The following is a 17979-nucleotide window of genomic DNA, read 5'->3' as shown; positions in this document are numbered from 1 at the left end:
TGTCATCTACTCAGAGGTTACTTCTGCCCATTGCTCCAGCTGTGGATTACAGCACCTTCATCTGCTCCATGGTGCTGGTTTACTGGAAACCCCCTGGAAGGACCAGGTCCAGCTCCTCAGAACCCCAGAGGGCAGGGAGCCCCAGGAAGCAGGGTGAAGGACTGCTGGGATGCTCAACCCTTCATCCTGTCCCCTGCTTAAGGGCGTGGGTCAGCGATGGCAATTTGAAAGCGTGGGAGCAAGTGTGTGCTGCTCGCAGGGAGGTGGGAAGGGAGCAGCTCAGGGGCAGCACCAGGAAGCGTCACGTCAAGGCTCCCTTCCTGCAGGGAAACCTCTGGCTTCTCACAGCCCCTCTGCTGCCAGGGCCTCTGCCTGCAGTCACCTGCCGGCTACGTGAGAGAAACTGCCTGGGTTCATCCAGGTCTCCTCTAACAGGCAGCTCTCCCGTAGGAAACAACATGCGGCTCACCAGCAGGCTGAGACGTTACGCCTTGCACATGCAGGCTCCTTCCAGAGCGAGATGGAAGCCAAGTCCTGCGAGACCTGTGCTGGAGAATAAGCTGTTTCAACTGTTTTTCTTCAGAAGCCTCGTCATAACACACACCCCACACTTGGCACACGATGTTCAGGTGCTCTCCTTGCATCCTGCAGCACTTTGCTAATCATGAGATCACCCGGATACTTTATTTAGAGAATACTTTATTAGTTTCTGTAATCAAACCCATGTAAATAAGACCGTACATATTTAATACAGTGCGTTACCCCTGTACAAATGGAAAAAAAATTAAGTTTAACATTTCTAGACCAATATGGCTGTTAATTTCTGTACAATGCCAACTCACACTACAAGTGGGATACTTTTTTCCAAAGTTGACATCACAGCTAAAGTTTCCAAAACTTCAAATTATATATATATTTATATAAAAAGATAACCAATCGCAATTCACTAGGCATCAATAGCAGCAACAGCCTTTCCAGCTTCTGCAGTCATTTGAACAAAATTATACACATTAGAGACTTTCAACTCACTCTTCCTTCCAAAAAAAGTAAAAAAAAAAAAAATCCCAGAAAAAAACAGCAAATTCTGCTACTGATGTGGTACCTGGTGCTTTTTATTAGCTTTTTCAATCATTGTCTGGAAAAAAATCTCTAGAATAACATTATTAAAAACAGCTCCAGTATAGCACAGTCACTACTACATATCATAAGCAGGTACAGGATATCTTACATTCACAGAAGTATCATACAGTACTGTCCTACAGCTATAATACTAGAGGATACAATTAAAAAGGCATTTATTCAATTTGATTCTACTTTCCAGCACACTGTGGGCAAGGAGGTGGTGCGACGCAGCTCTGATATAAAGAATGCACCTTGTAGAACAGAAAACTCTCTTAATCTGGTAAGGTTTCTTTTATTCTTGTGGCACAGTTCTAAGTGCTCGTAGCTGTATACAGACATAAGCTGGTAACCGTTTCAAGATCACTCGCATCATATAAAGATAGCGGGACAGAGGTGAACAGAAGAAACTCAGCTAGGTATGCAACGAGCCTTTCAGCTTCAGAGGTGAACGCCTGAGGGGGGAGTGGGCGTAGAGAACACAGGTGGCCAAGTAGCATTTTCATACAGTGACCTAAATACGGAATATTGCCATCCAGGAAGCAGCAGCCAGCAAAGCACTGCCTTCAGAGGGAAATTCACCATCATCAGCATTGCTCTGTGTTACGGGAGGTTAGAAGTCACTTGGCAAAGGCAATTTTGCCAGCTACATTAATCCCTCTGTTTATCACAAGACAGAAGCTTCTTAAGTCACTAAAATCTCAGCACACTTCACTTGGCCCAGCACCATCTTCAGATCTGCATGTTCTCATACTCAAGGGCTTAAAAAAGATACATAGCAGCTGAAGATCAGAGCCTGAAGAAAATAAGAGAGTATTCAACTTGTCAGCTAGGAATATGCTTCCCTGACCACCTTCTTCCCCACCACTGCTATTTCTCAAGTTTTTCCACTTTGGGAAGCAAACAGGTGTGTAAGCCAAAACGCGTGCACACGTGTAGGATGGGTACACACCACAAGCAGCCTTCATGCTGTTAAAGAAGATACAAGCCCAAAGAGCCTAGCAGCTCAGTTGGATATGCAGCAGTTTGCATCTGGAACTGCTGATAGCTTCCATGCTCCTTGCCACTGAGCTCTGCATGGAGAGAAGACTGTCGTCTTGTCCTTTAGGCTACAAATTCATGCTGCTGTAATCTCACTCCTGCTCCCCTTTCCCCCCCACCTCCACAGAAACACAGCCTCTAAGATTTTGTTTCTTCAGTTTTGATTGCCTGAGGTTTGATTGGTCCAGTTCTAACAGGTTTTGGTGTTGCAGCAGGCGCAGGGGTGGGCTTTTCCTCGGCTTTGTCCTGGCAGACTCCTGAAGAGTCAGGAATTGCCTCGGCAGGTTTGCTCCCATTCTCGTCCACTTTCTGTGCTTTGCCTCCTATGGGTTTGCTCTGCTGCTGCTGCTCAGAAAAGAACCTCTGGGTGGACTGGAGCACCTCAGCTCTCTGCTTTGCCTTAAGAAAGGGAGAAAAGACGTTTACTGAAGAGAGGGCATAGGAATAAAAATGTCTCCACAAAAGTAATTCCTAAATGAGGAAGGACTGACCGCAGTGACCAGGCTTTCCTAGAAAGGCAGTGTCCATCTAGTTCCTTCCCAGATGTCACCACATCTGCATGCTTGGCTCCTCAGTAGTAGCTTAGCATCATGCCTAGGCTTCCCTCGTTCTTCCTACTCCTCACTCCAGAAAAGAGGATCGGGGACAACAGTTTGGAGCATTATCAAACACCTTTTTATGCCACTATTATTGCAGAGCTTAAAAAGTGTAACCACTGCCTACCATAGGCTCAAGCCAAAGCCTCAGTCAGTCAGACAGGACCAGAAGGTGTGCATGTCCGCTCGCTGCCTGCACCCTGACTACCCCACTGCACAGGCACTGCCCACACCAAGGGCCACGCTCCACTTCCCCTGCTGCATGCTCTGGGCTTCTTGAGCACAGGGTCTGTAAGACAGCAGCAGAACCTTGTCTAAGCACCCAGGTTTCTCCTTCTGGTGTTCTGGATACAGACTTCAGCATCGGCAACACGGACACAAACAAACCTGGGTCAAGCTTGTGTTACATGTAAACTGAAGCCTTATCTGCTTCCCACTCAAAGCCGGTGCTCATTCCAGAAAGCACAGAAGAATAAATTACTGCCTGGTTTCCCTAAAAATCCCTCCTGTGAACTCTACTGGTAACTGTGAAATTCCACCTTTGTCACTATGCGTTTCAGTTCTACACTGGATCTTCCTTTCTCAGTGGAGACACTGTGCAGACCAGAGCCTCCAGAGCAAACACTTGGCTTTCCTACCCTGACACAGGCAAAGCGGGACTGGCATGAAGAGTTCAATCTTTTGGAAGCTGCACGATTAAGCCAAATGTAGTCAAATGCCGTTTTTAACATTAAAAAGGTGTCTAATAGCTGGGGTTCCTTCTATTAGGATACAATATGGACACTAAGCCTCATCATACCCCTCTAATGACTTTGCGCTTTAACAGAAATCAGGCACAGGGGGAAACTGGACACAACAAGGGACACACACACATAAACCAGTAAAAGTCTGGAACAAGAGGTTGTGGCTTTAATACTGTGTAATTGCTCTAAGTAACTCAACCAGCAACAAAACAGAAAACAAATCTATCCACTCTGGTGCGCAGAACTGCAAGAGCAGTCTGATTTTACTGGAGCCAGATGGACACCTGAAATCTTTTGCACAGATTTCAGCCATCCCCAGAGGTTAAGACTAGAAGGCTGAATGACTTGATCACAAATAACCCACCATGACAGAAAAGCTCATAATCTGCATCATTCTGAACAGTGTTTGCAGGGGAGTTCATGGAACCAGGAGTACATATCAGCATTTGCAATGACTGGCTAGATTCAATTCACAATGTAGACTCGAGACAATACACTAAGCACCACCTGCTAAGTCTACAGCTAGCGTAAACTAAAAAACTAAACAGACCAAATACTAGAATTTAAGAGGCAATCAATTTTTCTACAACCAGACACCACCAGGAAAAGCACACTCTCTTGCTTTTACACCTCAATAGTTATGGCAAATGACAGTAATAGAGGTAGTCCTTTGTACGATACATTCATGCAAGCAACTCACTTTGCAGAGAACAGGCTACATGTACAATGGTGTCCCCTGACAGACAACCGATTCTGCAGTCCCTGTCTTGGTAAGAACAGCTTGCCTCATCCTGAAAGGTCCTGAGTGCTTCACAAGTTAGCTGACTCATCACCTGCTATTGAAATGCAGCCACCTCTTCAATGAAGCGTATCGCATTCCTGCATTCTACCACAGGATCCTCTCAGGCATTTCATACCACTGCGGAATAAATCACCAGGATAACTGAGAATCGAGGCTGGCTGGAACAGGAGGGTTCACGCTGCTGCTCAGAGCTGGGGAAGCAGATGTGAAATGACAGCCAACAGTCATGTTTATAGGCTTTGTCACGTATTCAAAAAATCCAGGCTCTTGAAACCTAATTCTCAGATTGCCCTCAACAGCAGTGGCAGCTTCACAACTGCTCACCACAAGACCACTTGAGAAAGGAAGCTCCCTACCAGTTTGAGGCTCCAGTTGTTACTGAAAAACCAAGTCTTAGAGAAGGTCTGTGTTGAGCTGTTCAAGGCCCTGCTACCAGCTTTGGATCCAGAGGCATTTTAATTAAGACATGATTTGCAGCCACATTCCTGCCCTACAAACTGTCAAGACTGAACTGGTGTTAGCAGCACTGCTGTTCAAATACTAACCTTCACGTCTCGTTTAGCCTTCATCGCAGACTGGACCTGACTGCCTCTGGCTCCAGATACTGATCCACAAAGACCTCTGGCCACACGTGGTAAATCAGGGTGGCTCATAAGGCCTGTGGTCATCTGAGACGGCATCTGACTATGCGGTACTACTGGCAGCCTCTGAACAGGCGCTGGGAAGGTGTTAGTGTATGGGGCTCTTACCAATGGAGGGAGCAGGTTAGGCTGAGAGAACATCTAAGTGGGGGAAAAAACAACAAAAAGACATTTCGCAATTAGAAAATTGCCAACTAGACTGCATGTTGGCATTACCTTAAAGGGGAAAAAAAAAAATCCTGCTCTGCCATCAAACTGGTATCAAGAAATAGGCTTTATGCTAATAAAGGACCCTGCTTGAGCTCCAGCAAAACACAGCTCTGGATCGCTGCTGTGCCTGGAATTAGAACCAACAACTTAAAATCAGCACGTAATAAGAGAGAAGATTCATGCAAGGCAGAGGAGTCCCTAGGGAAAGGCAGCCCTTAAAGTCCAGATAGTCTCTGCTAGCAGCAATCAAAAAAATGAATTTCAAGTCCTGCAGTCAAACACTCCAAATGCTAAAAAGAAATCTCACATTTTTAGAGAGGCTACGTTTCCCTAGCAGCCAGGCTACAGGCACCAGTAAAAAGGGAAGCACCATCCTTCCCTGTAAGCTGTCCTTCCTGGAATGCCAGAAGCAAACCAAACCCTTTGCCGTCAGCCCCACTTTGTATGGACTATAAAACCTCCACAGATCCTCTCCAACCTGAACTGCTCCGTCAGTATCTCAGAGCCACATCTCAGAGAAACAACTACAAATATGCTTTGTCTGTAGAAGTTTAAAATACGCACTGGAACCTGAGACACAAAGTTTCCCCGTTTCCCAACCAAATGACCTGCTTTTGCAGGATAAGGCGCACTACAGCTGCACAGGGAAACCAGCAGAACAGCTGTTTGTTCTATGTTATTCACAACTTGTAGTAAATTCCTCAGCATGCACAGAACTCTCAAAGTTAAACACACCACAAAATCCACACTACTAGCTAGCAAGATCAGAGGGTTTTTTTCAGCCTTGATCTTGAAATCAGTTTTCTCACACCATTTTGTTTTCTTTAAGGATTCCATTTTGTATCTCCCCATGATAAAGCCTGAGGAAACACAGCCAAGTTACAAAGTCACCAGGTCACACAGAGAAACAGATTTGTTTGTAGGAAGCCACCAGTCACCTACCTGTGGTGCAAACTGTGCAGGAAATGGCTGTGTCATCCTCACAGTGGCAGCTGCTGACTGAAACTGCTTCTGGTACACAATGCTGTTCATTTTATTGGACTGATTGTTAGGACTTGTAGAACTGGCCCTAAAGAAGAGAACACCAGTTAGAATCACACTGATCTCAATCAGAGGATGTTTCTGCCTTTGGTTACAACTTAAACAGAAACTGAGCATTGGAGGGGAGGGGGGAAAGTAATCTCTTAAAGAAGCTGGTATCAGATATTCTACTGGATCTACCATGACTTTCAAATGCAAAAAAACTCAGAACTTGCAAAAGTTAAGAAAGCTTAAAGAACCCCCCACAGAAATATTTGGGATATAAGAAGATTCAAGAGTAAAGTTTGTACGAAAGTGACCTTTTCCAAAGGTACATAACACAAGCACTGATGTCAGAAATGTGCGCCTCTTCCCATCCCTGCTATCTTTATGTTCAGTCCTATCCCTTTACACTGTTTGATCTATCATGTCAAGTTCAGAGCTTGTCACAACAGGCATTAAGCATGAAGGACAGAAGCTGAGATGTGCAGCTGCTTCCACTCTGACCTGTGTCGAATGCATTTAAAATGCATTTGACTATATTTCAAGAATTCACAGAAAATGCTCTCCCTCTGTTTTATTTGGCTAAGAACATGATGCTCCATTAAAACTTTTAAGAGGTGAATTAAATGGAGCCTGAAAGTTTATCTAGAGGAAGGGCACCAAACAGCTCTTGGAGAAACAGGAAAGTGAGCAGCCTTCTTCAGGAAATGGAGCTTGACTTGCAGAGGGTTCTCACGCAGAGTGTGTGGGTGATACACTTAATGTAAAGTCAGCTGTCGGGGCACTAGCAGCCAGCTAAACTTCCAACACACTAACATTGTTTAAGTGTAAAGTCATCTCTGTTTAAACGGTCTTCACTTTGAACCCTTGAGACCTTACCTTGTTCTTCCCGGTACCTCTACGCTTAAGAGCAAAAGCTTACGATAAGCCCTGCTTTGGCTGCTAGGAGAACAGACATCCCGTGTAGAATATCTAAGCTATATACTATCAAGTCAATTGAGAATTGTTGCCACAACTGAGATGTAAGCCCTCATGTGTTTTACTTTGAGCATCACAGCTAAAAAACTGTATTAGAGTCTTATCCCAAAGTACAGCTTCCTTGCCATCTCTGAGTTTTCCTGGTGCAATTCCCAGGTCAGTTTTACAAGACTTGTTTAGTGTGACCGAATTAAAAAAGTATTTTAAACATTATATTTCAGAGCTATATGCTTCCAGCCAAGTAGAGCAGATCTGATAAACTAGTGGAATGTGGCTTTCAGGCTAAGATTAAGCACTGTATTTTACCCTAGTAGACCCTCACCTCATACCTTTCAGAATCGGCTGGTTATGCATGACTAAGTACATTTTCTAGCTCTGATTTCAAGGAATTTTGAGCTTAAGAGTGATTTACCGGAAAGGACTGGAGGTTGGAGTAGTACTTCTACCAGTAACTGGTGGTGTTCCAGGTTTAACATCAATGCCACCTCCAAATGCCTTCAGGTCCATTTCTGATATCTGAAAAGCACAGCAACTGACATGTTGGTTCTTATTCAAAAGAAAAATTACATTTACTATGTAACAGTTAGCTTACTTAGAAAATAGGTCAGCTAAATGGCGGTGAAAGCCAGATTGCAAAACAGCTTCTCATAATTAGGACAACCCCAGCAGTGTAAGAACCTGTGTACAGGTTTTCCTGCACTAGTTGGCACTTCCAGCAATGGTGCTGGATTTCTAACAATCTTCCTGCATAACAAAATGGGATTGATGACTCATTTCACATTTGGCCATCATGCTGCAGGGTTAAAATTTCCTTCCCCATCTCTGGTATCACTGAAAAATATTTAGATACAATACTGAAAAACGCTGAAGTGAAAATTGCCATGAAATAACCCAGCTCTATTAAAAAAACAAAAGCACAAGCAAAACCAGAATGGTCATGCAGACAACAGATCTGCAAACTCTAAATGGAGCAATGAATCTTGCATGTTATTCTGCAGACATACAGAATAAATTAGTCTCTGCAACACTATCTTTTTACACACAGCTATGAAGTGTAACAGCAACAACAACTCAGTTAAAACTGTGTGGCTGTTTACAGTTGACTTTCTTTAGCAGGAAAACTGATGGAATGCTTAAAAGGAGGCAGGAAACTAACCTAAGGTCACCATCTCACTGTAGCTCTTCCTCATTTCTTGTTGAAATGAGTGATCATTTTGCAATGACAACTGTAGAAAGAAACACACTGCTGCTTGGAAGATGGGCTCATAAAAATTATAAAGGTGAACAGGTTTGGCGAGCTGCTATGAAGCTAGAAAACTGCACAGTGCAAAAATCACCATGTGCTCTTGATGGGCAATATGATGAAAATGTCATCTAGGTGATCTGGAACTCTGGTTGCCTTTACTGTCCAAATTAATACCCAAGACAGATTTTTCTTAGCACAGCTGTAAACCATCGGACAGCAGGGTCATGTTATACTCCAAAGCACTGCAAAATCTAGTGCAGCTCCAGAGCTAGACTGTTCCCTGCTCTGGGGAAAGACCTTGCTACATCTGCCAGAAAACCTAGCTGTGTTCATCTCCAGTGTTACCACCCACTACTCACGCAAAAATTTGCTGCAACTGCACTGTGCTGCATACTATCAAAAAATCCCAAGGTGCTGTGAATCTGAGACAAGAGACCTTGTGATTGGAAGCCAGCTCCACAAATCCCCTCATTAGCAATTACCACAGCAGCTCCAGATAAAGGAGTGAATTCCCTCTTAGGTATTCAAGTTTCCTGCACTATTTCAGTGTCTCCTTACTAGAGCTGTAACTCAAGAAGAGTTTTCTTCAGTTGCAAGACCATCCTTTTCTATACATGAAGGTTCTGCCTCGCACACAATGCTACTTTCTCAATATGCACCTTGCTGTGCTATTCAGAAAAGCAGAGCCCCAGCAGCATTAGTGAAGTTTAATTCTGGTTTAGTGTCACAGCTGATACCAGTTCACTGACGACCCTAAACATCCAGTCTGTTGCACTAGAAAAGTGATCCCCTGACATTCACTCTTGGATTCAAGTTCCAGGACAAAACGGAACAAGTTTTAATATCCTTACAAATGTACAAGGGATAACTACACAAATACGCATAAACTCGTCTCTTGCAGTGTTTTCCATTGCAGCCTCCTGACTGGAGTTCTCCAGGTCATTGATCAATCCGGAGAACAGGGCAGTATTAGTAAAGACTAGATCTATTCCGCGCTGTGTGCATTCCCTATTTGACAGTACAACAAATATATGGCAGAACAGATTTGTTCAGCTGGAGGAGAAGTTACAGACATGGTTGGTGAACTTGGTGGTTTGGAAGCAAGTGCAATCTTAGAAATCATTCCTGGTCTCATACTGCAGCAAAGCAACAAATGTGCATGACCAGAATCAGAAACCAGGCCTGACAGCGTACTGTTGTTTGCCTGCTGCTCAAACAACACGTCTGTACTAATTTCTACACAGCTTCTACATGAAATACCCTACTAGTCCATGGCTAATCTTCACTGGCTTTTTTGTCTTCCCATCCCTGCCTTGGTAAGGTCAAGGCAGGGTTTTAGATGCAAGAGTCAACACAGGTTGCCACGTTGGTTCTACAAAACGGCACACAGCTCCGCCTTGTACTAGTTTTTGTACTGTAGATTTACTGATATTGTTACCTTTCCAGTTGCAGCAATCATGCTGTGCTGGGTTCCTGCTGGGATTAATCCTCTGAAAGGCTGGGTTACTTGTGCAGGTCTGCTTAGATTTTGAGCCTGGGCTTGTGGTGGCGTGTGCTGTAGTGGTGGCTGTAAAGACTGGGGTAGGGCAATAAGGGGCTGTGCTGTGGATCCGAAGTTGGGCAATGAAATCTGTGATCCTGGCAAAGGCACTGTCACCTGGAAAAAGATACAAGATCACCAGTAACATATACACAAGGACCCTTATTTAACTCTCTTTACTAGCTCTACGATTTCAGCCACATTCAAAGGAAACTGCTTAATGAGTTCATACATTTACCCAGAGAGCAGCAAGCAAATAAGTTAATTTGTTTACCCTGTCTTTATAATCAGTTCTAATCTGGGTCTTCACTCTTCAGACACAAAGTTGCATGCTAGGTCCTACTCCAACTACATTCAACATGATTTCATTGTATGAAGAGGTAAATTTAACTCAACTCATGAAAGTGGAACAGATTAGTTGTATGTGTATGTATGTGTGGATGGGATTGTTTATATCAAATAATTTTAGTCATAAGGACACTGCTTGGGATGAAAACTAGATTCCACTTGCCATGAGTCACAACAGCCAGCAATATGAGCTTCAAAAAAACGGAACAAGTTGTAACCTGACCCCTGCTTCCATTAACATGGAGTGCTGTGGGCAGAATTCACCACAGAAGAGTAGTGATAAACATGGAAATACCACAAACTGAAAATTATATTCTGAATGCGACTAGAAGAATTATATATTCTTCAGCTGTGAAAAACTTAACTAAGGTTCTGCTCTGAAGAATAACTGGTTAAAAACACGGTGGCAGCCAAGCTTGAACACATTAAAAACAAATCTTTCTAAAGGTCCTTAAAATGTTATGCTAGATCTTCAATAAATGAGATCCAATTTTTTAATACTCATCTAGATATCAGTGTTGGCAACTTTTCATGTATCTGAACTATAATAAACCAGCCCACCATAATCTTCTTTTTTTTTAAAAAACCAGTTATAAAAAAAGTTTAACCATACGATGAAAACCACTAAACAGCATCCTGTAAATATGATGGAATGACTGCACATAGAAAATTAACAGCTCTTTCATACAAGAATTCAAAAAACTTAAAATTGCTGGAGTAATTTTACAAACCTGCTGACATACGCTTCTGGTTACTGACTTGATTGTCCTGTTTGTCTGTACGATCTGACTTTTCATTTGTTTTCTACATACTTGAGCTCTCTGATGCACATAGCAGCTCTGTGGCTTCATCTTAGTGAGACCTGATGTTAAGAGCAGGCCGCACCAAGCACTTGGGGTTTGTGTTTCTCCACCAACACCAACTGGTACCTGTCTCCATAAAGGCAGCCTATGCTGCAATCCATTAGAAATGTCACTGTGCCAGCTAAATCCTTGCCTGCCGCTGGAAAATGAACTGCTTAAGAGAAGGATGCCAGAGACAAGCGATAAGCATGGACTTGTAGGCCATCCAACTTCTCAACAATTCACTCTTTCAGTGCTGATGCAGTAGGTAGGTCTCCCTCGCTAACAATTTCTTGCATTTTAGAAGAACTGCAGATTGTCTCAGCCCCCATCTGCACTCCCACCTCACAAAAAATATCAACAACATGGTTTTAAAGAGAATTTAGGAAATTTACCATGCCATAGTTTACCTGCTGGAGAGCACTGGGAGACTGTGCAGTGTTGTAGAAATTGCTCTGGCCAGGCTGTTGAACTTGCCCAGAGTACAGATTTGAAGCTTGGGTGAGTGTAGCTCTGGCCTAGGAAGAGTGAAAGGCACCACTACATTAACAATACTTAGGAGAGCAGTTTGGAAACACCATGTCTTGCTTTTCTGTATTTCAATCAGTACAGCAAAAACACAGCACAGGAATCTGACAACCCGAAGGTTTCATCTTGTGATAAAGCTCTCATTTGCAAGTGGTAGAATAACCCTTTAATCACCTATTAGTGACAGAAGTGCAAGGAGCCTTGTAGTTTGGGGAACAGTCCTCATTTCAGAGATTAGTTTCATAACGGTACATTTACATCAAGGAACATTCTCTTCAAAGAGTCTTAAGTTTCTGGCCACCCTGACTACCACGCAGTTATCACAGAGGTGGCTTGTCCCCAGTCTAAGCAATAATCGATTTATTATTGCATTATCCTTATCAAACCACTGCAGAAATCTTGCATTTTGGAACATTTCCTACCTGGAGAATGTGCGTATCGATAAGCTGAGAGCCTCCCAGTCCTGAAGCCTGACCGAGCTGATGTTCATATAAGATGGGGATAGGTTGTGTATTAGAAGTCTGTTGAAATGCCAGGCTTGACTGTGCCTTAGCAAGCTCCTGGTGCTGCACTGCTGGGAAGTTGTGTAAGGCTGTACCAGACAGAACTACTGGTGATGGCTGAGACAAACCACTTTGCATAAAAGCTTGCTGGGATCTGCAAGAGATTAAAGCATTATACATAAAAATGCAGAGAGTGCTCAACAACGAGCCACAAAAAATTGAGAACACAGATTGTATTTTTTAAACAGAATAAGAACGCTTATCTCCATTGAATAGATTTTCACCCGAGAAAGGTAGATTTTTCTATTTACTCTGCATACAGCAAAATAACAGATGTCACAGGGAAAAAATGACTAGGCTTTTTATTTAAATGCTAAAGTACAATTAGCTATTTAGATGTGTGCGCTTAAATTAGTCTTTGCATAACTGAACTGTAACATACAGAAGCTACCAGTTCTTAGTTCCTGAAGCACCACATGTGAGCAGTTCCACTTAGTCATAAAGTAAACTGCTTTGTTCTCTTGACTTCACATATCTCCATAATCTAACTTTTAATACAGGTTCAATCAACAGGTGTTGACAACTGTAGCTTCCAAATGACTGGTTTGGCTTCAAAATAGTAAAGCAGACAAACACTGCACCTTTAAAGATGTGGGAAGAGCATTCATACCCTTGTAAACAGCACAACCCAAAATTCCATTAATACTGGGATTGTGTGTGACTAGATCAGCCAGAAGCATTTATTTAATCTACCCCAAAAGCTACAGTAATTGTGTTTCTGCAACAAGCCAACTGTTGGCAACAACTTTTGACAGTTGTGGCACAACAAGCAATATTTGGTCCAATGTCAGCCAAGCACAAAGGCAGGATACACATGCAGTTATCTAAACCTGCTGTGGCTTCAGCTTTCTACACTGCAACAAGTTTTTGCCACAGCATATACAAATTCCTGTAACTAAATTTCCAAAGAAACTTTCTCAAAGTGAAACAAACAAAATTTGTCAGAATTATACCACTGTGAATCAGTTTAGGTAAGTGCAAGAACTTTTGGAGATGCTTACAGGGGAAATTTGCTTGGCTATCAATACCTTTTGAGAGCTACTGGTCCTCGTATTATCTTGTGTAGTAAATGGAAAACATTTATCTAAAACATATCCTGCTATCCCCTACGCAAATGAAATTAAGTTTCTACCACCCATGAGGTTCAAACTAGGATTTCAAATTGTTTCAAAATGCCAATGTTGCTTTGATTAGAAAAAAAAGACAAATTACTGAACTAAAGGGATAGAATCCTCTTTTATTGCTCTTAGTAAGAAAGACCAAATTTTTCAGCTTTATAGCCTGGTTCCCTAAAGATACAATTATCATACATAATTTTTGAACCTACGATTTCACGACTACATCTGCACATGCAGACTAGCTTGATCATCTGCATACGAAGTTCTCAGCCAGACAAACACTTGAAAAGAGATTTTTAGAAGACAGGAAGATGAGGCAGCTATTGAAGCGCAGAACACAAGTCTGCAGGGAAGCAAGTTCTATAAATTATGCCACTCGAAACCCAGAGAAATTTGCATATGCTACCCACCTATAAGGTTGTAAGGAAGAGCCGAACAACTCTTGTGCTTGTGAAACAGCTGGTGCTGCTCCTAAACTCAGCTGAGCTTGATGCTGTCCTTGCAGGGGCGCATAGATGGGGATGGGGATCTGCTGAACTGAAGCAGGCTGCGTAAGAAAGAAACCATTAAATATACGAAGGCAAAAGTCATGTAGAAAAGCAACAGTTAGATATGTGCCAGGATTTGTATAACATCAAATTCCAAGGCTGCATGCAGAGCTTGTACAGTTTCCCATTCAGAAGATTACTTTCTAGTTGGATATTACACTTTTCCTTGCAAGTAACCAACGGAGACTGAATGAATCTTGAAGATTTGCACACACAAAACAACTGCATAAAACTGCATATACATTTTGTACCACAGAAATTGAATAAGCATGCACTAACACGGCCACATAAACCTTTCCTGTGACTACAAACTTTTACATAAAATATATTTGTAAGTGAAAGCTTATTATCTCAACTTCCATGACAAACGCTCTCGTTCTTGGGAACAGCAGAGATCAAACACCACCCATGTGCACCAGAATGAAATGGCAAGGGCAGGCATGAACCCATTTTTGCAGAGTCTTTAGTCCCACTCTCCCCTGCCCCCAGTGACTCATTAGGAGAGACTTAAAGACATCATGGACAGGGAGGGGGAAAAAAAGAAAAAAAAGAAATCCCCAAATACCTGAGAAAGCCCTGGCTGAAAGCCTTGCTGTTGGGCCAGAGAAGGTGGTGCCAAACGTGCATGTTGGGTATTGAATAGATGACTTGTATCCATATAAAATGCTGGGATTTGAGCTGCAGTACCTCAAGAAGAGCAATACGATTAGCACCTGATTCTAAACATCTCCCTGATAGAAAGATTTTCATCAAGAGTTAGAGATGCAGCCACTGTCAGCACTTCTCAGTGTGACAGCTACAAGTCAGACTGGGAGAAGGAACAGAAGTGAAGAGCTGGGTTCCAAACCAGCTTTGATATCTTTTCCCCAATTCCCCTCCAGAACCTAACAGTTTTGCCTGGGCATCTTCAGAACTATGCAGTTCTTGGGGGGTCAGCAACAGATTCTGGCCAAAATAGGCATGTGGGTGAAGGAAAGGGAAGAACACGCTGTACCTGTCATGTAATTTAGGCTAACTGCATGTAGGGCTTTCTTAAATGAAAAGTGCTGTTATTCTCAACTGCTGTAGCGCTTTATGAAAGAAGTCAAGACTAAATAATTCTTAGTCTTACATAGAGATTGAAAATTCTGCATCAGAAAAATGGTAAAACTAGAGATTGAAACAAATTTTTCTCAACAAGCTAACAACATAGCATTATCTTTATACTTATGGATATTTAGAGTAAGACATGATTAGTGAATACTTGCTTACAGAACACTCTCCATCCTTCTGCTTTTACTGCAGATAAAATCAGAACTAAATACAACTCTCCAGCTTCAGAACTCTAAAAAAGCAGACAGGTGGCTTCTCAGACACAAACACTATTACCTGCTGCAGACTGAGACACATAGACCTGTGGACTTTGCTGCTGCTGAGCAATGAGGGATGGCATGCAGCTCAGCTGGGAAAAGTGACTAGCAGAAGCTAGACTGCTTGTCTGCAACTGTTGTGGTTTCACTTTACATATATTGGGAGGGTCTGAGGTGCTTGCAGTCTTTGTACTCAGTGAAGAGGTTGTGTATGTTCCAGCTCCTAGAAAGAGAAAAGCAAGTTATGTATCATAAAACAGCCAAAGATATTTCAAAGCCTCATATTTCAGCAATCAGTTTTGGGACAGCTATGCAAGCATAGCCAATATCAGTGAAGAACACTGAAATCTAATGCAGCTGCTTCCATCGCTGTAAGATGGACAGGGAAGACAATCCTGTTAAGTTCACTATAGGAAGCACTGCAGCCATAACACAACTCCCTTCTCAGGTACAGGAGCATACAAAAACACTGAAGTAGACATCTGTTAGGTATGCAACAAAATATTGCAATGTACAATGATTGTGCCTCTCATGACCGAAAGCTGGACTCCAAAGAGGCCTTTTCAAGCTCTTCAGCTAAGTTTTGGTCTTATGTGCTAATATTCCAAGTTACGAAGATTTAATCAGATGTAGCATATTTGGTTCACTGCAAAGAACCAAGGTGGAAACCTGCACTATTTCTAAAGAGCAGCTGAACATCTGCTCTGTCTACTGTGAGGGAGTCTTGGTATGAGCTGTCAAAGTTTTTACTCCAAACGCAAGAGCACAACTGAAAGCAAGACTGCAACTAGTTCTACATCAGAACTACCACCTCCTCCAAAATCTGCTTGCTTGCCTTCATTCAGCTGATCAAAATGAAAGCAATCAGGCTGCCAATTGGAGAAATTTGCCTCCTCTTTCAAGCCCATATAAGTAGCATAGGCAAAGAGATGTTGTCTTCAATATTCTTTTCAGCTGACTGAAATGGAACAGGTGAAGTACCTTCATGCTAATTAAAAAGAATTCGGGAAGCTGATGTTCAGATACAACATTACATACTAGCATAAAACTTCTGTTAGCCCTGCATTAAACTTAATTCCAAAGTGAATCTAACCTCTTGAAAAACACAACCAAGCAACTATACAACAGCATACCACAATCTTGACATCTGGTACCTGACAGTGAAGTTGTTGGTGTAACTGAAGCCACAGGAATAGGAGGCATTGATGCACTAGAGAAAGAGCTGTAAGTACCACTGCTTGGCCCAGCGCTGCTGCTGCCACCACTGCCGCCACCAGCAATAGGAGATGCTGCTGAAGTCACTGGTGAACTCTTCTCTCCCATGTTTGGGGAGTTCTCCCATGCTTTGCGTGCAGACTCCATCTATTTAAAAGAAAACAATATTTCCTCATCTATTAGGAAGTTTCAACCGGTCAAAATGACTTCCTTTTTTAATAGTTCTTTTTAATTCAGAAGGCAATTCAGGCTTCATGCGAGCCTCTTTTAAAAAAGTCACCATAATCGTGCAACTCTGTTCATGCAAAAAGCATACAGCCTTAAGTTGGAGCCTCTTATATGTTCCAACTGCACACGTGCACAGTTCATCATTCTAACATTCAATGCTCAAAAAAGAATTCATTCACACTAATTTGGCTTGGTTTTGTTTGACATGAAGAGCAAAAGACACAGTAAGCAAATTAAAGTTAAAAACCCCTCCAAGAACTTCCATGAAGTCCTTTATTTGCAGGTTATTTGGGCCATTTAAAGGAAACAGCCCCTTGCTTTCTTCATTAATCATCCACTTTGAGTGACCACCAAAAGATATCTAACGCACACTTCGGTAAACATGAGAATAGTCAAGTTTAGATTTCCAAAGCAACTGCTGTTCAAGAAGCAATCACGAGCTGACAGCTCATATGCACTGCTTTGCATTAAAGCTAAAAATGCTTCATGCTCCATTTGTAGACCATAATAATTATGAGTAAGTCTTGCACAGCAAGGAAGATGAAACTTCTAATTAAGTATTTTATGCACAATTATCTTCCACCAAAAGTGGAAAGATACTGTTATTGGCTATGAAACAATCTAATTAGTACTACACTGGATACGCAATGTCAACTCTGAACTGAGAATCTGAACTTTTGAGGGACTCCTGAAAAAGAAATATTAGTGTTCAGACTACACTCACTAGTTTAAAGGCTCAAACTCAGTCCAGGGATTCTTTACAACCTTCAGTTGTCCCCAGCTGAAGCAAAGATTTTGGTAGCAGAGCTGAAAGCCTCGGACTGAAATTGATCACCTGGCCAGGTGCTGTATTTTAAATGTACGTGAAGGAGCAAATGTATACTCACCAACAAACCCAATCTCACTGTCTGGATCAACAGAGCCCCCTAAATTAGGGCTTGCTGTCTCTGAAAGTCACAATTTCAACCTACTCTGTTTTACATGACTTAGGCACAGTCTAGACAGGTCAAACATGATAAACGTTATTTGTCTAGATGCTTCACAAGTGATAAAAAAGCAAAGTAATATTGAAAGAAGTGAGTAACAAGTGATCAACACACACCCATGTGGAACGTGGAGTTCCCCGTGCCTCAAGAGAGTAAAGGAGGAAGAGGCAAACTTTGCTACACACTAAACTGTTTGGAGAAAAGTTACCCGTTTTCATTTCTGACAATCATTTGCAGTTTCCCTGCCACAACATTTTTCTCCAAACCAGTTCTGATTTGTGTCCTGTCTGCAAGTTTCAAAATTTTTGTTACTGA

General features: G+C 42.3%; 1 protein-coding gene across 15 annotated transcripts in view; it reads right to left on the bottom strand.

Annotated features, from left to right (window-relative positions):
* Positions 1 to 681: 681 nt before the first annotated feature.
* Positions 682 to 17979, bottom strand: part of PRRC2C (proline rich coiled-coil 2C) — a 73668-nt gene continuing 56370 nt past the window's right edge. For 6 of the 15 annotated variants that reach the window (XM_054072580.1, XM_054072588.1, XM_054072587.1 and 3 more), the window contains 11 exons: positions 16390 to 16597; positions 15255 to 15458; positions 14452 to 14573; positions 13749 to 13885; positions 12080 to 12314; positions 11525 to 11647; positions 9838 to 10056; positions 7566 to 7669; positions 6095 to 6221; positions 4847 to 5083; positions 682 to 2559 (listed from right to left, as the gene is read on the bottom strand). In XM_054072580.1, the coding sequence (XP_053928555.1) occupies positions 2299 to 2559; positions 4847 to 5083; positions 6095 to 6221; positions 7566 to 7669; positions 9838 to 10056; positions 11525 to 11647; positions 12080 to 12314; positions 13749 to 13885; positions 14452 to 14573; positions 15255 to 15458; positions 16390 to 16597 (1977 nt within the window). In that variant the 3' untranslated portion in view covers positions 682 to 2298. The other 9 variants (XM_054072592.1, XM_054072593.1, XM_054072596.1 and 6 more) reach the window with 6 other exon arrangements.

Source organism: Cuculus canorus, chromosome 8 (genome assembly GCF_017976375.1).
Source record: "Cuculus canorus isolate bCucCan1 chromosome 8, bCucCan1.pri, whole genome shotgun sequence".
NCBI lineage: Eukaryota > Metazoa > Chordata > Aves > Cuculiformes > Cuculidae > Cuculus > Cuculus canorus.
Note: the sequence above shows the minus strand (reverse complement) of the source record. Positions and strands in the feature narration are given on the sequence as shown.